Raw genomic sequence first — 22257 nt, 5'->3', positions numbered from 1 at the left:
ATCCATATCTATTGGCTAGCTACCTTTCTATCTATTTGAGTGACTTCCGGGTTGAGTGAACGCTGGCGCGCGAGGCTGCCGCTGCTCACCCGCAGACAAACTTTATCCTGTGACTGTAAAGTGACCTTGAGAGTGTTGAAAGGCGCTTAGAAATCACACGGATGCTGATGATTCTTGTTTTTTTTTTTTTTTTCAGGTCGTTTGCCTGGTGTGACGTGGGCAGAAGTCGATTGGCCGCCTGCGGGGCGTGCGTGTGTGACGTGTACAAGCAAGATGGCGGCGATGGCGAGACGCTCTTCCTCGCTGTTCCGAAGATTGGTGAGAACGACGATGACGACGGAAACGCTTTCTGTTTTCTCTTGGGCGCCGTGACGTCACCGCGCACTTCGCGACATTCGCCCGGTCGATGCCGATCGTTGCAGGCTGCTCCCTCAAAGCGTGCGATAGATTTGCCTAGCCTAGCCTAGCCTAGCCTAGCATCGCCGGAAGGTGAGGGAGGCGCTAAATGCCTCGCCACTTTGCTTCAGCCGAGCATCTCAAAGTCGCCGATGGGTCGAATTCATGTTCATCTCATTGAACGCGCCGGCGTCCAATTTGCGACTTTTGGCACTCAAACGGCGTCGGAAACAACAACAAAACACTTTTGGAACTTTTCGGTGTCCCAACCTCCTTCCTTAACACTTTGGCAACATCTAGGGATGTGACAAGAATCCTTCATCACACATTTTCAAATAGCATATTAAAGTGCATTTCAATAGCTTTCAAACGATGTGGAGATGATTGGTCTATGACAAATACGAAGGAAATAATTTTGGAAATATCGGGATTTTCTACACTTGAAACGATCATAACTTACTTAATTTTTTGGCAGGTCTTAACGAGTAAGGTACCATTGGAAAAGTTTTGAAATTCTAAACAAGAACAGAAAAGATTGCAAATAAAAATGAGCAACGATGGAATGCAGGCTGATTTTGGTCAGAAATTCAAAATGGCTGTCACTGAATACGTGGAAAGGAAATGGCCAGCTCTAGAAATAGAGATGCTCATGCTTCTTTTTGCTTGAAACCACTTCTATGAGTTATAAAAATACAACTTACTCAGAGTTTTGAAAGGCGTTTATAAATGTATGCAATGTATTATTATTATTATTTGAGTTATTCAAAAGTGTCAAGGTCACTTTCCAGTCATAGGATGAGTTTTTCTGTGGGTGAGCAGCGGCAGCCACATGCGCCAGCGTTCACTCAACCGGGAAGAACTCAAATAGATCAAATTAGCTAGCTAGCTAGCTAGCTAGCCAGTTAGACAGCCAACAGACAGGATCTGGCTCCTGATGAGGCCCCGCCGCCATCTTTGCCGACTTGCCACGTGACTCATTTCAAGGGCCGACCGACGCTTTTGCAAGGACTTGGCATGTTTTGTTTTGTTTTTTTTCTCCCCGTCAGCTGATTCAGCAGAACTGCCGGCGATGTTTACGCGTCCTAGAGGAGCGTCGCCCGACTTGCGGCTCGACGCGGGACAGGAAGTTGGCGGCGCACGGCGGAAGCTTCCGTAGTTTGCACGCCTCTGCAGGTGGGTCGCCGTTGGGGAGGTCGCGCGTGATAACGACCGCGCCGCGTCACTGACGGCTCGTGCGACGGCGCAGCGCGCGCGGGGGCCGTGGTCCAGTTCAAGTTGTCCGACATCGGCGAGGGAATCACGGAGGTGACGGTGAAGGAGTGGTAAGTCCACCGCCGCCCCGACGGGCTCACGCCGCCGACCGAGGGCCTGAAATCGATCCCCTTTTGTTTGCGCCGGCGCAGGTACGTGAAGGAGGGCGACAAAGTGTCGCAGTTTGACAGCATCTGCGAGGTCCAAAGCGACAAGGCGTCCGTCACCATCACCAGCCGCTACGACGGCGTCATCACCAAACTGTACTACGGCGTGGACGACGTGGCCCTGGTGGGCAAACCCCTGGTGGACATCCACACGGAATCCGCTTCAGGTGGGCGGTCGCCGCTAACTGGCCCCTCCCCCTCGCCCCCCGCCTGACGCCACGGTCGCCACCCCCGCGCAGACCTGATCCAGGAAGAGGACGTGGTGGAGACGCCCGCCATGGCCCGCGAGGAGCACACCCACCAGGAAATCAAAGGCCTGAAGACGCAGGCCACGCCCGCCGTCAGGCGCCTCGCCATGGAGAACAACGTGGGCAAAATCTGGCCAGCGGGTGGCGCCGGCGCTTGGCTGACGTTGCGCTTGCGCTTCAGATCAAGCTGAGCGAGGTGGTGGGCTCGGGCAAAGACGGGCGCATCCTCAAGGAGGACATCCTCAACTTCCTGGCCAGGCAGACGGGCGCCATCTTGCCTCCCAGTCCCTTCCAGGAGAGGGCGCCATCGCCGCCGCCGCCCGCCGCCGAGCCTCGCCGGGTCCTCGCCGACAAAGACGTGACGGAGCCTCTCAAAGGTCAGGGCGGACCCTCGCCCGCCGGTCGCCCGGCTGAGCCTCTTTGTCCCCGATGGCAGGCTTTCGCAAGGCCATGGCGAAGAGCATGACGGCGGCGCTCGCCATCCCCCACTTGGGCTTGTGCGACCAGGTGGACCTCAGCCAGCTGGTGGCGCTGCGGGCCCAGTTGAAGGCCGACGCCAGAGGTCACGGGGTCAACCTCAGCTACATGCCCTTCTTCATTAAGGTTGGCGGCTTTTTATCAGAATTATTATTATAATACATTTGACTTCTAAACTCTCAAGGTCACTTTACAGTCACAGGATACGCTTTTCTGTGGGTGAGCAGCGGCAGCCACACGCGCCAGCGTTCACTCAACCCAGAAGTAACTCAAATAGATAGAAAGCTAGCTAGCTAGCAAATAGATACAGTCATAATAATACATTGTATTTACAGTCACTAATAGATAGCTAAACGATAGCTAGCTGCATAGCTAGCAAGACAGCTAATAGTTGAATAGCAAAATAGTTGATTTACTCTATACTGTATATAGCTAATGGAATGTACAAATAAAAACAATCATGAATGAACAAATGAAGAGAAAATATGTCTCAATAAAAATCTATGAGCAAATTGACATTAAAATAAGGGGCAAAAAAAAAAACCAATGGAAAAAAAGAGCTAGATAGAAAGCTAGCTAGCTCATAGTTAGCTAACTAGCTAGATAATGATATGGCTAATAAATAGCCAGCTACATAGCTAATAGAGTTGGGCCTCCGTATTTGATTTTATTATCTTTGTTCTCTTTTTGCACAAACGCTGCGCTGCGATTGGCTCAGGCCGCCTCGCTGTGCCTCGCCCACTTTCCCATCCTCAACGCCTCACTGGACCAGTCCTGCCAGAACATCACGTACAAGGTGAGGCTAGCGCACGCTGACGCCCCCGGCAGGCCTCGCGCGACGTGGGCGTGGCCACGGACGCACGTTGACGCCGACGCCGCCCCGGCAGGCGTGGCACAACATCGGCGTGGCCATGGACACGCCCCTCGGCCTGCTGGTGCCCAGCGTCAAGAAGGTGCAGCTGCTCAGCGTTTTGGAAGTGGCGCGGGAACTCCAGCGTCTTCGGGAAGCGGGCGCGGCGGGCCAGCTGGGCACGGCCGACCTCGGCGGAGGAACCTTCAGCTTGTCCAACATCGGATCGGTGAGTCGGGCCGCAGTGGGCGGGGCCACAGCCCGTCATGACCGCCTGTCTCGAAGAAGAAGAAGAAGAAGAAGAAGAATCATCTTTTAGAAGTGCCTTTCAGAAACTCTCAAGGTCACTTTGGTCACAGGATCAGTTTTTCAGTTGTCACTCGCCCGGGAGTAACTTGGATAGAAAGATAGTTAGGTAGCCAATAAATAACAGATAGGTAGGTAGGTAGATAGATACAAAGCTAGTTAGGTAGATAGATAGATAGATAGATAGATAGATAGATAGATAGATAGATAGATAGATAGATAGATAGATAGATAGATAGATAGATAGATAGATAGATATAGATAGATAGATAGATAGATAGATAGATAGATAGATAGATAGATAGATAGATAGATAGATAGATAGATAGATAGATAGATAGATAGATAGATAGATAGATAGATAGATAGATAGATAGATAGATAGATAGATAGATAGATAGATAGATAGATAGATAGATAGATAGATAGATAGATAGATAGATAGATAGATAGATAGATAGATAGATAGATAGATAGATAGATAGATAGATAGATAGATAGATAGATAGATAGATAGATAGATAGATAGATAGATAGATAGATAGATAGATAGATAGCCAGATAGATAACTCATAGATAGATAGATAGATCGCCAGCTAGATAGCTCAAGTGAGCAACATAATGTAAAAATATTAATAATAATAGCTAGCTACCCATATATGTTTCCTGACTCAATTAACTAGCTAGCCAGCCATATAGCCAATAGATAGCCAACTAGCTAGCTAGCTAGCTAGTCATAATAATAATCCATTTCATTTCTAAGCGCCTTTCAAAACTCTCAAGGACACTTTACAGTCACAGGATCAGTTTTTCTGTGGGTGAGTAGCGGCAGCCACACGCGCCGTCGTTCACTCAACCCGGAAGTAACTCAAAAAGATAGAAAGCTAGCTGGCCTTTCCCACAGATCGGAGGCACGTACGCCAAGCCGGTCATCCTTCCCCCAGAGGTGGCCATCGGAGCGCTGGGCAAAATCCAGGTGGGTTGGGTTTGAGGGGCGGGGCTTCCCGCCGACGGACTCGGGGCGCGCTGACCCGCTTTCCGTTGGCGTTCAGGTGCTGCCGCGCTTGGACGCGTCGGGTCAGGTGACCGCCGCCCACATCATGAACGTCAGCTGGTCGGCCGACCACCGCGTCATCGACGGCGCCACCATGTGTCGCTTCTCCAACATGTGGCGAGACTTCCTGCGCAATCCCGCCGCCATGTTGCTGCACCTCAAGTGAAGCTCCGTGCGGCGCCGCCGCTGACGCCGCCCCGCCTCCTCCCCGAAGGACACAAAGCAAGCGGCGCCCGCCGCCGCAGGGAGAAGGGCGAGGAGGCCGCGGGCCCACCCGGACGGGCGGACCGTGGACGCTTTCCCTCCATCGTGTGACGTGAATTTCTTCTCCTAATCCTCAAAATACATGTTTTTGGAACCTCAAGGACACTTCTTGTCACCGTCCGTCCGTCTCTTACTGCCTCTGCTCACCTTCTGATGTTGGAAGAGCAACAAATCAAACAGTGCGACTCATCTCTTCATAATAAGACCGAGAAGAAGAACAATATTTCTATGCACCTTTCAAAAGATCACTTTCCAGCCACATAATCACTTTTTCTGTGGGTGAGCAGCGGCAGCCACATGCACCAGCGTTCACTCAAACCGGAAGTCACTTTCATAGACAGAAAGTTAGATAACAGCTAGCTAGCTAACCAGATAATAATAGTTCAAAAGTCTCAAGGTCACTTGACAGTCACGGGCTACGTTTTTCTGTGGGTGAGCAGCGACAGCCACACGCGCCAGCGTTCACTCAAACCGGAAGTAACACAAATAGACAGAAAGCTAGCTAGCCAGCTAATAAATAGCTAACTCGATAGCCAGCCAGTCAATAGTTAGCTAGCTAGATAGCTAACAGCTGGCTAGCCCGACAGCTAATAGATAGCAGCCACACACGCCAGCGTTCACTAAACCCGGAATAACTCAAATAGAAAGCTAGCAAGCCAGCTAATACATAGCTAAATAGATAGCCAGCTAGCCAAATAGTTAACTAATAGACAGTTAATAGGTAGCTAGCTAGATAGCGAATCCTATAGCTAGCTAGCTAGATAGCTAACAGCTGGCTAGCCCGACAGCTAATAGATAGCAGCCACACACGCCAGCGTTAACTAAACCCGGAATAACTCAAATAGAAAGCTAGCAAGCCAGCTAATACATAGCCAGCTAGCCAAATAGTTAACTAATAGACAGTTAATAGGTAGCTGGCTAGATAGCGAATCCTATAGATAGCTAGCTAGATAGCCGCTGATTGGATTTGCCTTTATTAGTCTCGCAGTGGAGAAATTGACATTTCACAGCAGGAAAGGGATGAAAGTTAAAAAAACAAAATGTCGCCTATTCTTCTTCTTCAAAAAAAAAAGAAAAATCACCGGTCCTGTTTTGCCATAGCGCCATCTGCCGGGAGACCGCCTCAGCTGTGATTGTTTTTTTTTTTCTCCGACTTTGGGGTGGGCGAGGTCACGCGTGCTCGCTCGCAGCTAAATTTAACCCGCCGCTTCACGCGCCTGTCCAGCTTCAAGAGCGCCGATCGGGTGAGTCACATCGCAAACAACATGGCCGACCGCCGCCTTCACGATTTCGACCCCACTCGGACTTGGCGGCGCGCGTGGCTGCCGCCGCTCGCCGCTCACCCGCAATAGTCCGACCGCGGTCGCGCCGGCCGCCACTCGCGAAATTCAAGTCACGTGAGCCGCCACTTCGATTGCGTGACGGTAATTTGCCGCCAGCGAGCGGCGGGGACCCCTTCAAAATAAAAGCTACAAGTGAATGCACGCGGGTGGTTTGGATCCAAATCAAGCAAAAATCTGTCAAAGAAGCGTTTTTGGGGGTCTGACGGGTAAGGATGACGGTCAGCCAAGAAGCGTTGACAAGTGGAGATGGAAAATAAGCTCAAAGGTGAGTCGACATCATGTTCATCAAAAACGTCTTTTTTGAGAATCATTTAAAATAGAGGTCAAAATGGTCATTTTTTTGTGTGATTCCCCCCCCCATCCCTAAATAGGTGAAATGGATGAAGAACCACTTGTTGATTTTATTTTGAAAGTGGCCCACGGCGCTCCCTGGCGACACACTACCGTAATTCACAGTGTAGTCAGTGCGAGTGGCGGCTCACGCGACGTCAATTTTGCAAGTAGACCGCAGTTAATTCTACACCACCGTATCGAGCCATGCTAAGCTAACGCTAAGGCGTAGAGCGCCACCACGTGCAAACGCAGCAACGTAGGACAGCCAAATGCCGCTAGGCTAAGCTAAAGCCAAGCGCTCCCTGCGCGCCCGCGGGCAGGCTCTGCTCCGGACGGTGGCGCCTTGCGACAAATGGCGCTGGCTTCGGCGAACGGCTCGGTCAGCTCCATGAAAAGCTTGTGGGAAGCAAAGATCCAGAAAATGGGCGAGCAGCGAAGCGAGCAGCGGAGGAAGCCGCTCGGCGGGTGAGACTCCGACCTCGGTCCGCCATGGCCCGCTTTCCCACCAGGAAATCCACGTGAAACGGCGACAGGCGCACCGAGCGCCCGCAAGCGTGCCCACTTTTCCGCAGGTTGGTGGCGGCGGGCGTCTGGGAAGAGCGCCAAACGCTGACTCGCCTGCGAGAGAAAGTCAAGAACCAGGAGGGCCGGCTGCTTCTGTGCCTGGAGTGCGAGGAGTGGAAGGTGAGCCTCCAAACACAGAGTCTGGAGTTCTGGACACACCGATATCCAACCTTTGACCTGGACTGTGGCCAAACCACGCAGGCGCTGCCGGGCTGCCTGGTGCGGCTGAGTGAAGTCCACGAGTGGCACATCCGCCGGACCGGACTGCAAAAGATACCCAGCTTCGTCGGCTCCTTCCGCAACCTCCTGGTCCTGGACTTGTCGCGCAACGGCGTGACCGAGATCCCCGCCGAAATCGGTGGGACCGGCAAACGCCAAGCGGGCGCTCTGAAACCAAAGCGAGTGATTCGAGTACGTTGCCACGTCGCAGGCGGCTTGACGCAACTCCGAGAACTCGTGCTCAGCTACAACCGAGTCCGCTCGGTTCCGGAAGAGCTCGGAGACTGCCGGAGTCTGCGGAGGCTGGAGCTGGCCGTCAACCGCGACCTGGACCGCCTTCCGGACAAGGTAAAGCCCTCGGGGGTCGGGGGTCGGGAGCGGCGCCGACGCCGCCCGCGACTCGTTCCCGCTCTTCCAGCTGAGCCGCTTGAGGCGCCTGGATCGCCTGGACTTGTCCATGAACGCCTTCGACGGCGTCCCGCCCTGCCTGCTGCGCATGCCGGCGCTGGAGTGGCTGGACATGGCGGGAAACCGCCTGCGTTGCCTGCCTCGCGACATCGACAGGTCGGTCCGCCGAGAAGCCGGATCCGGGCCGGCGAACCGTCGCTCACCGGCCGCTTTCAGGATGGAGAAGCTGCGCGCGCTGTGGCTGCAGCGGAACCGGTTGCGGAGCCTGCCGGAGACGGTCGGGAGGATGTCCCGGCTGGAAACGCTGGTCCTGAGCGGCAACCGACTGAGCGACATCCCCCCGGTCATGGGGGACATGGCCAACCTCAGGTGAATGCCGCCCGCCCGCCGGCGCTCCAAATTGCCGTTCCGCATCCCGGGAAAGGGCTTAGCGTTAGGGTTGCCGGTGGGGACGGTGAGGTTCTGCTTCTGGGCCACGGCAACCGAGCTACAAAATTGATGTGCAAGTGTCAACCTTTTTTTTTAATGAGGGCTCGGTCGGGAATGACAAAAAGGTGGACGGACGGACGGACAGTTGGAGTCGCGGAAAGACGCTTTTGCTGCAGTCCAATGGACGTTGTCTTGTGCAGCTTGTCCTTTTCTTGCGCATTGATGGGCCAAACGCCCTGGCTGTTCTTGTGTGAAGGTTTGTCAACTTCCGGGACAACCCGCTGACGCTCGAGATCGCCGCCGCCGACGACGACGACGACCAAGAGATGTTCGGACGAGAATTCATGCTGACGTACATCCAGGAGGCCCGCAAGCGAGCGCAGGCGGCGTCGTCGTGCTCCGCGTGAACGTGGCCCCCGTCCGGACGATTACGGGGGGGAGGGCGGGCGGGGCGTAGCCGTCAACAGGACGTTCTCCGGGGTCACCCGCTCCCCGACGTAACGCGTCAGTCGCGCGCAGAATCCTTCGGCGCGCAGGAACTCAACCCTGCCGGCGTCCAGCAGAAGTTTGCATCGCCGTCCGATGCGCTCGCGCTCAGACGCCGACGGAAGGCCGCCGCCGCCGCCGCCGCTTTGCGGGAAATAAAGCGCGAGTGAGCGACCGGTGTGGTGACTTTTCTTCCGCCGCCGGCGCTCAAACGCCATCCGTTACCTGGCCTCCTCTCCGCCCCGAAAACCGCACGTGGCCCAGCTGGACATGCGGCAGAAGTCCGAGAACTCCGCGGGCCCCAGGCCCAGATCCGCAAAGAAGCGCCGGCCCACGTAGTGACGCCACTCGCAGCGGTGGTGGCAGCACGGCGCCAGCGCCAAGCCCGCCACCTCGCCGGGACCGGGCGCCTCCGCTTTCAAAGGTTTCGGGGGCCGGCCCGCTTCTGGGCCAGGTGCGCGGCGGCGGCTTCGCAAGAGGCAGCGAAGCGCCAGATCTGAAAAGGCGCATTTTCTCTCGTTACCTCGGAAAGGCGCCGCCCGGCGCCAGCTTCCGTCTCACCCGTGGCGGCGCCGCATAAATGTTTGCCAACTCCGACCAGGGGCAGTTGCCGTTCCAGCAGCCGGACTTGAGCTGCAAACAGACAGCGCAAAGAGTTTTGACCGGTTCCGGCGCCCGGCGGCGGTCGCGACCCGGCGTCCTACACAAATCCAGGTGGCGAATGTCGATGCGCAGCCTGGCAAAGTCCACGTCGGGCCCCTGATGTTTGCCGTCCGCCTGGACACAGCGCAGGAAAGGTTTGGTTTGAAAGGTGCGGCGGGAGGCCCCCTTCCGACGCCCCGTCACGGAGTTTGTGGCCCGGCCTTGAATCGGGCGCCGCTCCGCTCCACCAGCAGCATCTGCAGGGCCTCCGAGCGCTCGCCTTCCAGGGCCCGGCGGATCCAGTGCGAGAGTTTGCCCCGCCCCGCCCCAAACTCCACAAAGCAGCGGCGGCGGCGCAGCAGGCCCAGCGCCTCCAAGTGGCCCAGGATGGACGACTGCGGGCGGCGGGACGGTCAGACGGCTTTGCGCTTGGGCCGGGCGGGCCCGGGGGAGGGGCGTCTACCTGCTGCGTCAGGTGTTTGCGGGCCGACTCGCCGTTGGCCGGGTTGTCGGCTTCCTCCTGGACGACGGCGTGCCGCAGGACGCGCTCCTCCGGCTCGCGCGGCAGCCCTGCGGCTAGTAACGCGGGCGGCGTCAGCGGCGGCCGATGAGCCCCGCCGGGCGCCTCACCTTTTGAAGCAGAGTCCAGTTTGTCCAGCAGCTGTCGCAACCGGGCGCCGCTCCGCTGGCACAACGCGGCCGGCACCTGTTGGAGAGCGGGCTCGCTTGGCCCGCCGGGTGAGCCGGCGTTCATGTCCTCCGCGTAGTACGCCTGAGCGGGACGCAAAGACACACATTTATTTGGCCATACGAAACATTGCTCAAGATAAAAAGTTGAATGGGCATAAATATTGCAATTGTCGATAGAGACTCTCGAAAGAGGTGCTGTTTGTTTGTTTGGTTGGTTGGTTGGTTGGTTGAAGGTGCCAGGAGATCCACGGGGAGGCAAGCGTGAAGCGACAACGCAGATGAAAGAAAGCAAGTGAGCAAAGGCGCAACTTTTCATCTCCCTTCCAGCCCGCCTGGAGGTCGGATCCAGATCCCGGGAAGGAAGGACCAAATGAGCTGAAAACTTGCTTTCTCTTGAGTTGTCCACATGCAGAAGATGGTTACACCTTGAAATCTGGCCTCCTCACTCTCACTCTCACTCTTCGGTCTCTTTGCTCTCTCTGACTGATTTGGGGGCAGGCACACCAATATTTGCTGAGAGCCACAATTCTGCTTGCCGTCAAATTATCTGCCAGGAACTTGCCGACGCCACCGCAATTGTTTGGTTAAAACGTTGCGCGATAGATAAGGTCAATATTTCACTCTGTTCAAAATTGGGAAAAGATTCCATGGAACTGTTCACGCTAATATTAGCTCGTAACATTCTAACCTAACAACGGGAAGCTTGGGACAAAATCGGGGCCTTCACTCACCGGCTTCGCCTTCACGCGAGAGTTGCACTTTTTCAGGTGTGCGTCCAGTTTGTCTCGGTTGACCGTGCTGAACACACACACACACACACACACACACACACACACACACAGGCGGTAAAAGTTTGCTCAAAAAGAAAGCACGGCAACTTCACTCGGATATCGTCAAGAGGCAACCTGGAAGTTCGTCATCCATTGATGATTTCAAGGCTAGCTTTACGTTAAGCGTTGTCGTACAGGGATTCATAGTGTCATTCGTCATTGGTGAGGCAGCCAGTTCTGACGAGAAGGCTGCCAAAGCTTACAAGGAATCATTCCTCAAGATGGCGGAAGAAGAAGGCTACGTTGCGGACACTCCATTCCATCAAGCCATCAACGACCATCACAAAGGTCAATAAAACCACTTTAGTATGCAGTACAGTTTATTTCTTTCATTACAATACCATAGCACATGTATGATATATAAAATAAGGTCTATTTTTGTCTAGTTTTAAGGTTTACAAACTTGGAAAGTAGAAAATAATGTTTTATGGGGACCTGGGAACGTATTATTCTCATTTAGATGGTTTGCTATGGGAAATGAATGTTTGGGATACACACTTTTCAGCTAACACACTCTGTCTGGCAACAAATTAAGTTTGTAAGCCAAGGTATCACTGTACTTTGCCGAATTTTGGTAGGCTACCTTTTGTTTGTTGGCTTTGAACATGACTTTGGAGAGCGAAGCCCATCAAGTTGCCTCCTCAGACAGACACAAATAAAAAGATGGCGGAACAAAACCCTTTTGAGAAAGCGACGGTGCTGCTCACTGTTTGGGGTCGAGTGGACAAACGATTCTCCTGCTGCCGCCGCCGCCGCCATCTTCCTGAAACACGGAAGGCGTGATGTGATCAGCATTGTCGCCAAATGAGGACTTTGTAGTTGGTTTGGCCGTCATGACGACCAGGACGCAGTAGCTCCATCTTTCTTCCTCACCATTCATGCAATTAACGATACAGACACTTTTCTTGTAGGTACGCTACAGTGAGCTACTATATTCCAGCGCCATTCTTTCTGTCTAGTGAAGCGAGCGCACTCTGTACTCGCACTGGTATATCGTTGCATTTTGGGGAAGTACGTCATGGTTTTTGGTGGCATTTTCCAAGCTATGCAGTTGATGATGACATATTACTACACACGTTTCCCTCCATGCTGCTTCTTGAAATTTACCAAAACGACAACGAGAAAAATAATGGATTGAAGTTGACGCTCTTTTTGCTAACGCTACACTTTATAAAGGTGAGTAACTTGTATTTTTATAACTCATAGAAGTGGAAGAATATATTTTTTTCTCCACAAGTGTCAAGTTTCAAGCAAAAAGAAGCATTAGCATCTCTATTTCCAGAGCTGGCAATTTTCGTTCCTCGTATTCAGTGACAGCCATTTTGGATTTCTGACGAAAACCTGCCTGCATTCGATCGATTGTTGATATTTGCTCATTTATATTTTGAATCTTTTCTTGTGTTTTCCGATCTTGTTTAGAATTTCAAAAGCTTTCCAATGGTATCTTACTCATTAAGATCTGCCAAAAATCAAGAAAGTTATGCTAGTTTCAACTGGAATAAAGAACTCACTCACAGATTGACATTGTTTTAAAGGGCAACCGACGTCACTTTTTTGTTTCCTAACTGATATCAGAAAAACCTTTGATAGCATCTCAAATAATGATGTGATATTTTTAGTCCCATGCAAAACACCAATCAAAATGACTTCAAGTGTCCAAAATCTGCAAAAAATGGAGCTGCGAATTGGGCATTTTCAGAAAGTCCCGCCCCCAGTTCGTGATGTCACGCCAAGACGTCTCGCATTGCTGGAGAATCAGAACAATGGCTTCACATTCGGAGAATATGCTTTCTTGTTACACATCCAGTTATGAATATGATTCAAATTGTTCCAAAGAGGAAAGCATACATGTTTGCAATCGATTAAAAAATTGATTCCGTGCCATTTTGAGGCATCTGGATTGCAATGTAGCGTCCCAGAAAAGAGGCACAAAATGGCCACCGAGCTGTTGTGAGGAATGAATCGGCCCGTTTCCGCAGGCTGATAAATTCCTTCCATGGAGCTTGGACGCCCTCTTCTGGCGGCTTTTGGGTGCAACAAGAGGTTTTCAGACCAAACAAGTACAGCAAAATACATTGACGTGGTGGAAGGGCTGCTACAATGTGCCTTTTTTTTTCGGTGAGGGGCGTTCCTTTAGTGACGTCATGTACGGACTCGTCACCAACTCAAAAACAAGACTTTCTGAATAGTCAGCGCAAGTCTTAAAAGGTAAAATAAAGCTATATGCTCTGAAGGCGGAAGTAGACGCCGAAACATGTCAGGTATTTGAACACCGACAATACACTGTCTGTAAAATAAGAATCTGTTTTAAATTAGATAGCTATATGCGATGGAATCTTTGTAAAATACGCTCAGTAGAAGTCATTTGAAGCCATTTTACAAATTATGGACACAACTTGTCCGGAGACGTCGGTTGTCCTTTAAGTGTGTCATTACAGGCAGAAAATCCCCTCATGTTTTGAAAATTATTTCCTTATTATTTGTCATAGAAGAATCATCTATACATCATTTGAAAGCTATTGAAACGGACTTTAATATGGAATTTAATTAGGAAATGTGTGATGATTTTTTTGTGAAAATTTTTGTCGCATCCCTATATTCTTGTGCGAGTGGACAAGATCTTTTCGTCTCGCTGATTGAAAATGCACACATCCTACTCACGGAGACGTTCGTGTCCATGTTGGCGTGTTCCCCACAAAACGAATGTCCTCTGGCGACGACCATTTTACAAAAACGTTTCTTTTTTTCCACGAAGAAGGCACATTTGCCGCTTCGGTCGGTTGCGGGCGCCGCCATGTTGGCAGAGTTGCGGTGCTGCGTTCGCGTGCTCACTTGGGGGGGAGGTGGAGGAAGGAGGAGAAAAGGAAAAAAAAGTCGCCAAGTCTGACGAAAGAAGGAGGTCAGAAAGTCGTCGACGATGACTTCATTATTGTACATTATTATTAAACGGGGGCATTTTAGTTCAACAAAAGCGATCGTTATCACAGAGGTTTTCGCTGACCTCTCAGGGCGAGTTGCGATCTCCATAGAAGCTTGAACTCTCCACTCTCTTCTCATTGGTCATCTTCCGTGGCGATTGTTATTCCGCCTTCACCGATTGGTGGCTTTCCAAACGTTCCCGCCCTTGACGTCGCGGGAGGGTCGAGTTCTGAAGGCGAACCTGGTGACGTCCGCGCCGGACCGGCCATGTTGCCATGATGGCGACGGAACTGGGCGGCGGCGGTGGCGGCGGTCCTGCCTCGGCCTCCGCCGGGGTGGCGGATTACTCGTTGCTCGTGGTGGTCGGTGCGGTCGGGACGCGCCGGGACGGGGACCATCTCGAGCGGCTGTTGCTGCAAATCGAGTCGGGTGAGTTTCGTCAAACTTTTGCCGCCACAACAGATGGGGAAGTTGGCCCACCCTTTCACAATAAAACGCTTGGGGGGGATGAGCATGAAGTCCAGAAAGAAATAGTTGCCAATAGTGAGTCTCTTTCCGGAACCGTTGGAGTCATCGGGGCACTTTTGAGGGCTGGATGATGGCAACGACTTTCCTCTTCCTGACCATTTCAAATAGTTCAGAGGCGGCTCCAGCCAGAAAGTTTCTTTTCCATGCCGTGAATGGGAGTGGGCGCTAGTTTTTTTTGCCTGGAGAAAATGATTTATGATTAGACACAATTCTGGAAGGGGCCACTTTCAAACATTTCATAGTGTTTTAATGTCACGCGTCCAGAAATGGAACATCACTGGTGGTAAAAGCATGAATGAGTTGCCTCCTATGTCATCGTAACGTCGCACATTTCCGGTGCCGTCTCGGGTCATGTGATCCTACCAAAAATGAGGTGAAAGTCGTACTTTCTGCTCACTTGAACTGGAGACATCCAGCATGAAAAATGCTACCATGTCCCCCCGCCCCTTTTTTTGAATGAAAATCAACTGAACTCATGATTGGTTGTGACTTTGTGTCCCCAACACATCATGAATCAGTCATTGTTCCTTTTTCTGCGTTGCGTGTGCTTGTTCATGAATGGTCCAGGTGTGCGCTGCTGGCGTGTCCCAATGACGTTGGACGTTCTGGACCAGCAGCTCAAGCTCTTCGTGTCCCGACATTCCGCCTTCCTGTCCGAGGAGATTCCCGGTGAGAAGCTCAAACGTGACGGGAGCAAAATGGTGACTGTTGTGTGAGGCTCCGCCTACAATGTCTTTGTCACCCGTTTATACTGAGCAGACCCACATGTTGGAAACAAGAAAAAGTCACAATGCCACATTGGTCAAGACCAGCAAGCTCAAGGACATTTTCTGCCGGCAGGCAGGCAGGCAGGCAGGCAGAAGACTCAACTCCCTCCCAGCCCTGCCCCCCTGTCCCTTCCCACTGCCACACTCACTGAACTCTGAGTACACGCTACATGCTGAACTCTATTTTTTCTCTTTTTTTCTGCAAGACCTCACTCATTTCAACCTTTTTTTATTTTGTTTTTGCATTACTACACGATGTCACTTTGCGTACAACACGTCTGTGTAAGCTCTCAGTCGTACAGGAGTGGTCCATCGATGAGAAGGTTTCTTCAGCCGACATCTGTACAATTTTGAAGGTTTCGGACGTTTCGCCTCCTATCCAAGAGGCTTCGTCAGCGAACTAAAGTCTGACTGGTCGTATCGGCCCTATTTATATATCCCTAATGTCCAGACATGTCGGCGCCGGACACAGCTATGATAGGTCCCTATTCTCAGGTTGGGGGGAGCAGAGGACCACTCCCTGTGGCCCCACCGATTGTTCCTACATTCCTGACTAACGACTGGCCTAGTTTGCATACAACACTACCTCACTTTACGTTCACAAAGTACATGTATTGTCTGTTGTCAGCCTTTTTTCACCACATTCCAAGTGCCTTGCACGCTGGGTCCGAGAGGACCGTCATTTCATCTGTGCTGTATGTCATGCACATTAGCATATTTGACAATAACGCTGACTTTGACATTGATGTGACCTCCACCAAGGCGAGGTCTCGTCACGTGTGTGATGATTTTTCTTTCTTTTTTGACCTTCCCAGGTCAGCGGACGTTGCAGCACCGCGGTGACATTCTGGATTCACAAGTGGTCTTGAATCCAGCTCACCATCTGGTCTGCTCAGAGGTGAGACGGCTTGGAAAGCCCTCAAGAAAATCACCTGCAAGAGCCGCTTTGTGTTTCCTGCTTGTGCGCGTAGGTGCGCCGCCTGCTGTGTTCGCCATCCCGACACAAATTGTTGGTCCTGGCCGGGCGCTGCGTGGAGGACAGTGGCGACGTGGTGCTGCAGAAAGGTCTCTTCTCCCTCGGCGACTTGATCCAGATCTGCTCTGAGGAAGAGGTTAGCCCCGTGTTGCCTTGCGGTCTGGTGAGGCCTTCACGCGCATTTATGGATTCCTGTCAGCTGCCGCCGCGTTTCCTTTGGTCTCGCATTCTTTTCTCAACCGCTGCGGTCTGCCGGATCGCGACAGGGTAGAGTAGGAGTCCTTCATTTAGTGGCAAAGTCCTCCTTTGTTTCCAGGTCGCTCTCTCGTGGAGCTCGCTGGATCCGACAGCAAAGGCGAGTCTTACCCTCAGCTGTCCGAACGTGGGCCTATGGAGAGACCCCCCGTTGAAGGACCGCAACCTGCAAGACTTCCTGAGCATCCGGGTCAACCCGCCCCCGCTCCTCCCACAGATGGAGGGTCTGCAAGAATTCACAGAGTACCTTTGGGAATCTTTGGAGCCGGAGTCCCCCTTTGAGCTCCTGGAGCCCCCGAACACGGTGGGATTCCTGAAACTCTCTCGGCCCTGCTGCTACGTCTTCCCGGGCGGTCGGGGGGACTCTGCCTTCTTTGCCGTCAACGGTTTCAACGTCCTCGTCAATGGAGGTTCGGACCCCCGCGCCTGCTTCTGGAAACTGGTCCGACATCTGGACAGAATCGACTGCGTCCTGGCAACGCACGTTGGCGTGGACAACCTACCCGGACTCAACAGTCTGCTGCTGAGAAAAGTGGCCGAGCAGGACCGAGACTTGACCGAAGGTCAGGGCGCGGATGACTGGGCGAAAAAGCTCATCTCCCCGGAGATCGGAGTGGTTTTTCTCAACGCCTCGGAAAGACTGAAAGGCACCCGGGGGGATCCCGCTGAGCTGCGCGGCGCCGACCAGGGTGCGCAGATCTTGGAGCACTTGGAAAAACTCTCTCTCAAAGCACGGCCTTTGTCTCGCCCCGACGGACCCTCTGTCGATCCCATCGTCTTGTTCCACAAGATGGGAGTTGGCCGTCTGGAGTTGTACCCCTTGAACCCGGTACGTAGCAGTCCAGAATTGGAAGAGTTGTTGCAGACGCTGCCCGAGATGTCCGCCTCCAAGACCTCGGAGCTTCCATTGGCGTGCCTCACGTCCATCTGCGTTCTGCTGGTCTGGCACCCTTCCAGCAACCAGGAGAAGATCATCCGAGTCCTTTTCCCAGGATGCACGCCGCAGGCCCACATCCTGGACGGACTCCAAAGACTCAGACAGTTGGATTTCCTCGCCCTTCCCGTGGTCACTTTGAAGGATCTGGAGAAATCCAAAAGGGACAAGTCGCCCAAGCGTGCCGAGAGCCGAGAAAGCCTGAAGTCCAGAGACCCGCGAGTCATCGCTGCCTTCCAGAAGGACAATAGTGGGCGACTTCCCGTGAAGAAACAAGAGGTGAAACCGAAGCCAAAGGCGCCGGGAGAGGCAGCGTCCAAAGGAAAAGGGCACGAGGTGAGCCTCAGGCCACTCAAGCCCGCTGAGAAACTTCTTTCAAAGAAGGAAGCCATCAAGAAAGAAGAACGAGTCATTGGGGTCCTTGTGAAGAAAGAAGACGTAGAAGGTCTGAGGAAAGACAAAACCAAGAGAGAAAACAAACCGGAAGGTAAAAAAGACGTCAGGCGGGAAGGCAAGAAGGTGGCGGCGTCACTTCCCAAACACACAGTGGGCGGCACCTCCAGTTGGGAAGTGAAAAAGTCTTCCGTCAGGAGTCTCAAGACCAACGCTTTGAACAAAGCCACAAAAGCCGAGTGGGACGGCGACAGCAAGAGCCTCCCAAAGTCTTGTCAACTTCCAAACGGTGACAGTGGTCGGCAAAACCCGGACGGACCTTCTATAGACTCCGCCTTCGGGCATGAGAGTCATGCATCTGCAGAAGCGGACCCAACCCAAATGCTTCCTGATCTGTACTCAAACAGCTGCAGGCAGAAAAGCCCTTCCAGACCTCGCACTGCGGAAGGGCCCCTTGTTTCTCTGGACCGGCACTGCCCCCAAATGACAAGAGACGCTGCAAACACCTCGCCGTCTCCTTCCGCTGAGGCCCTTTCGGCGTCCCAGGATCCAATGCCCCAACTGCCATCGGACCAGGAGTCGCGGCAGGACTTTGGCCCGCCGCTCAACGGTCCCCGTGAGGCCGGATGGGCGGAAGGTACGCTCGCCCCCCACGACTGTCCTCACGACGTCGATCTGTGCTTGGTTTCGCCCTGCGAGTTCCGGCACCAAAACATGGAAGTGTCTGAGAAGCGGCAGGCCTCTGACGCTTCCGATGCTTCCTGGCGGGACCGGGCCAGTGGCGTTAGCGCAGAAACCCCGCCCACACGGCTCAGCTCCACCATCCTAGTCGCCGCAGAGGAGTTTCCTTCCTTGGTCCTGGGTTCTAAAGACGCCGATTCCGACCGTCCCCCCTGTCCCGGACCTCCCGCAGTGACCTCAGCTCAGCATTCCGCTCCTGACCCGCCATCGGCACCGGTCAAGGACTTACCCCCGTTACCCGGCCAACCGCAGGCTTGCATGGCAGACGCGGAGGGCAAGAGCCAAAAGACTTTGGTCAACAAGACCAAAAAAACAGCGGCAACCTGGCAAAGGGCCGCCCCCGCCAACCCGAATGTCCAGACGGTGAAGTCCAAAGTCGGCGGCGGCGCAGGACTGAAATCGGCCAACCGGATTTCGCCGGCCGCATCCCGAAGCGCCAGTGCCAAACCCTCTGCGTCAGGTAGGGAAGCGGCGACCGTCGTCCGAAAGTCATTGCGACGCCGTCAAAGGTTTGAAAGCGTCGGTGTCTGTGCCCAGGGACCGCCAGTGCCGAGGCCGCCGCGGTCCACGTGGACCTGGCCTACCTCCCGTCCGGATCCGCCTGGTCCACCGTTGACGCCGACTTTTTCCGCCGCCTGCGCTCGTCCTATTACGTGGTGAGCGGCGACGACCGCGTCAAGGCGGCGGCCATGAGAAGGATCCTGGACGCCTTGCTGGACGGGAAGAGCTTCTGGCCCGAGGCGCAGGTGGGCGGACGCCGCGCTCGTCGAGTCGCCCGGACGACCTGCCGCCCTCTGACCTCTCCGCCTCCCTCCCTTAGGTGACGCTCATCCCGACGTTCGATTCGGTGGCCATGCACGAGTGGTACCAAGACACCCGCGAGGGGCAGAGGCGGCTGTCGGTGGCGGTGTTGGGCAGCAACAGCACGGTGGCCATGCAGGAAGAAACCTTCCCCGCTTGCAAGGTGGAGTTCTGAGGCCGCCGCCGTCCAGGATGCGCCTTTGGAAAGCCTGCGGATGGGCTCGCCGGAGCGCGTCGGGGCCAATTATTCGTGTCTCTGGACCTTCTCGGTCTGCAGTTTCACTTCAAGAGGGCCGTCTAGCAGGGTGCCAAAGAAAAGCCAAGCGTCCACGTGTGCTTTTCAGGGATGAGAATTTTCCCTGGCGAGCTCGCGGGGCCCTGGAGGGAGTTGGGGGGGGGGGGGGGGGGGGGCAGACGTTCTGATTGATCGGCGTTGTACAGAGGCGATATTGGTCCGACAACCATATCAATAAAGCCTCTCGGCGTGGTCTTCTCCGTCTTTTGTTTCCCTTGCGAGGAGCGCGGAGAAAAATCCATCGACAATTGATGGCGTCTGTGAGAAGGGCTCTATATCAAATGAAGGTATCGGAGAAAAGAAAGTTTGCGGCGTGAATTAGAGACTATTGTTGCTTCAAGTTAAGCAGTCAGCCAATGTTTCACGTCTTGTGTTTAATCAAGAACTCATCTTGTCCTCCAAATATCCCTCCGTGTGTTTCTCGGACGATTCGGGTTGCAAGCGAGACGGAGCTCGTCCCAGATGACTTTGAATTGGAGCTGGGGTTCACCCTGGACTGGTCGCCGCTCAACGTCGGGACTCGTATACTGTCTCCAGCTCCCTTACAGCCTCCTTTGCTTTACTCTTGACTTCTTATGGTACCCTGTACCTCTCTTTTTTTAGCCTGAGCGGACATTTTTGAGGGCGAAAAAATGTCTTGATATACGCATTACGTCATTATGTGCGTGAATTAAAAAAAACATTTCAGAATAAAAGCAGTGCAGCTTTAGCCCATGAATGAGGTGAAATTAAAAAGTATGTTTATTTTGAAATTTCCAATTAACCTAACACTCGCGGTCAGAGTCAACCAAAGGTATGTTGATGATTGTCATAGCCACGGTCTTTTCTGGATGGAAAATTTCGGTAAAAGCCTGCGCATCATTCCACTTTGCCAACATTGCCTTCTCTTCCTCGCCCTCCGATGTTCTCGAACCGTCCGTGACTGGCTTTAAAATCCTCAATAAGCGCCGAGCTTCCAGGTTGGCGCGTGGTGATATCGGCGTGAATTAGCCGTGCTTTCTCGCATAAAATAGCTTTAGTCACGCTGTCGCCGGATAGCTGCTTTTCGTGAATCCAAATTAACAGAAGTTTTTCAACTTCTTCGATTGCCCGAGACCGTCGCTTTAAGAGCATGGAAACACCTCTTGCAACAGACGCACCTTTGATGGCTTTTCTGTTCCGGAGAATGGTCGCAATGGTTGACTTAGCATAGCCGTGCTCGGCCACTAAATCACACAAACGCACACCTCGTTCGTGTTTTTCAACGACGGTGATTTTATTTTGTGTCTTCTTGGGCTGAACACGAGCCTGTGGTGTTTTTTTTTTGGTCCCATCATCGTAAAATTATCAGCAATAAGCTCCAAGTAGGCGATCGACGTGTGCATTCAATGACAGGTGGTGTGGAAAGTAGCGCCGGCTGGAGCGCTGTTCGGTCGTGTGCTTCCGCCGAAGATCAGTCCACCAGCGTGGTGGGTGTGTATTATGAAAATAGTGCTTATTATAAGGTTTAATTTTCATAAATCTGACGTTCTTAAGACGAAAAGTTTGTAAGATAACGTATTTGTAAATTGAGGTCTCACTGTATTATTCTCATTTTAATGGGAAATTAATGTTTGGAATACACTTCGCCCATACATACACTTTCTGGGAATAAGTTCGTAAGATGAGGTATCACTGTATTTTGCGATTCTGGGGCCAGCTGAAAAATGGAGGCCGGGCCATAAATGCCCCCCAATCCGCAGTTTGGAGCCATTCAGGAGATTCCAAATGGCTCGTGAACAATGCAGCGCTTGAGAAGCAAGTTGGAAGGCCGTGGTTGTGCAAATATTTGCGGGCGTGTTTATTTGAGCGCATTCTGGCTGATAAGTTGGGAGGATGTTAGCTACTTGCATGGCGTCCAGTCCAGCAGCTGCGACTTTTTGCCGCTTGCGTCAACATGACGGTTGAGGGGCGACCTGCCAACTTGCCTTTTCAGCCCTCGTGTGGCTATAGCCCACATTATTCAGTCCTTTCTATGAACCAAAGCTAGGTAGCTAGCTTAAGGCTAACATATATTGCAAAACGTCCTTGACAGGCCAGCGGAATTAAAACGGAGCACAGTTGTAGCTCTTACAAAATTAATTGGTTCAGGAAAAAAAAATATCTCAACTGGAAAAATGTTTAAGTCAGGATGCATTTTCCATGTAAATGCCCTAATCCGTTCCAAGGTACACAAAACGTCCGGGTTGAATGAATGCTGGCGTGTGGCTGCCGCTGCTCACCCGCAGAAAAAAAAAAATCATCTGACTGTAAAGTGTCCTTGAGAGTTTTGAAAGGCGCTTATGAATGAAATGTATTATTTTTATATTATTATTATTATTATTATTATTATTATTATTATTATTACAGTGATACCTCAGCTTCCGAACACTTTAGCTCACGAACGTTTTGCTTTACAAACATTAAATTTGCGAGCATAAAATCTTGGCATACAAACTAATTTTTGGCAGACGAACCAAATCACACGGAGCGCCACGGTGGCTGGCAGACTAGTTTTCTTTGAGCTCAGATGTAGTACTTTTGCCATTATGGGAGCGAAAAAGACCCCACCACAGGCTAGTGTTAAGCCGAAAAGGACCCAAAAGAAAATGACGGTCAAGAAGAGCAGAAAATTATGTTTTATGGGGACGAATTATTCTCAGTTTTAATAGTTTCCTACGGGAAATTAATGTT

The 22257-nt window shown here is 52.4% G+C and overlaps 4 protein-coding genes across 13 annotated transcripts; 3 read left to right on the top strand and 1 right to left on the bottom strand.

Annotated features, from left to right (window-relative positions):
- Positions 1-237: 237 nt before the first annotated feature.
- On the top strand, positions 238-5113 carry dbt (dihydrolipoamide branched chain transacylase E2). Its single transcript, XM_088999878.1, has 11 exons — positions 238-318; positions 1443-1569; positions 1643-1718; positions 1800-1981; positions 2054-2181; positions 2244-2439; positions 2499-2665; positions 3258-3335; positions 3427-3618; positions 4600-4671; positions 4748-5113. The coding sequence occupies exons 1-11, from the start codon at positions 274-276 to the stop codon at positions 4913-4915; spliced, it is 1431 nt and encodes a 476-aa protein (XP_088856004.1). The 5' UTR covers positions 238-273; the 3' UTR covers positions 4916-5113.
- A 1002-nt stretch (positions 5114-6115) lies between these two features.
- On the top strand, positions 6116-8969 carry lrrc39 (leucine rich repeat containing 39). 5 transcript variants are annotated; one of them, XM_088999884.1, is made up of 8 exons: positions 6178-6621; positions 7010-7154; positions 7262-7373; positions 7455-7611; positions 7684-7820; positions 7891-8036; positions 8097-8249; positions 8566-8969. In XM_088999884.1, the coding sequence occupies exons 1-8, from the start codon at positions 6603-6605 to the stop codon at positions 8714-8716; spliced, it is 1020 nt and encodes a 339-aa protein (XP_088856010.1). In that variant the 5' UTR covers positions 6178-6602; the 3' UTR covers positions 8717-8969. The 5 variants fall into 5 exon arrangements, with proteins under 5 accessions (XP_088856008.1, XP_088856005.1, XP_088856006.1 ...); XM_088999882.1 differs by having other exon boundaries at positions 6116-6257; positions 7684-8036; XM_088999879.1 differs by having other exon boundaries at positions 6172-6621; positions 7684-8036.
- On the bottom strand, positions 8738-14096 carry trmt13 (tRNA methyltransferase 13). Of its 6 annotated transcripts, none has more exons than XM_088999875.1 (11): positions 13959-14096; positions 13619-13788; positions 11665-11720; positions 11541-11597; positions 10859-10925; positions 10068-10209; positions 9901-10013; positions 9500-9832; positions 9357-9428; positions 9021-9291; positions 8738-8939 (listed from the first exon to the last, which is right to left on the bottom strand). In XM_088999875.1, the coding sequence occupies exons 4-11, from the start codon at positions 11562-11564 to the stop codon at positions 8738-8740; spliced, it is 1224 nt and encodes a 407-aa protein (XP_088856001.1). In that variant the 5' UTR covers positions 11565-11597; positions 11665-11720; positions 13619-13788; positions 13959-14096. The 6 variants fall into 6 exon arrangements, with proteins under 6 accessions (XP_088856001.1, XP_088856003.1, XP_088855999.1 ...); XM_088999877.1 differs by having other exon boundaries at positions 9901-10007; XM_088999873.1 differs by lacking the exon at positions 13959-14096 and having other exon boundaries at positions 9500-9572; positions 9659-9832; positions 9901-10007; positions 13619-13932.
- Positions 14097-14125: 29 nt separating this feature from the next.
- On the top strand, positions 14126-20284 carry map1sa (microtubule-associated protein 1Sa). The gene is made up of 7 exons (XM_088999870.1): positions 14126-14305; positions 14972-15073; positions 15987-16069; positions 16143-16283; positions 16464-18930; positions 19008-19216; positions 19291-20284. Exons 1-7 carry the CDS (start codon positions 14152-14154, stop codon positions 19444-19446), a joined length of 3312 nt encoding a protein of 1103 aa, XP_088855996.1. The 5' UTR covers positions 14126-14151; the 3' UTR covers positions 19447-20284.
- The last annotated feature ends 1973 nt before the right edge of the window (positions 20285-22257 follow it).

The sequence above is a fragment of the Hippocampus bargibanti genome, linkage group LG07 (genome assembly GCF_051943395.1).
Source record: "Hippocampus bargibanti isolate YZ-2025 linkage group LG07, ASM5194339v1, whole genome shotgun sequence".
Taxonomy (NCBI): domain Eukaryota; kingdom Metazoa; phylum Chordata; class Actinopteri; order Syngnathiformes; family Syngnathidae; genus Hippocampus; species Hippocampus bargibanti.
The sequence above is the reverse complement of the archived record's forward strand: the minus strand, read 5'-3'. Positions and strand labels throughout refer to the sequence as shown.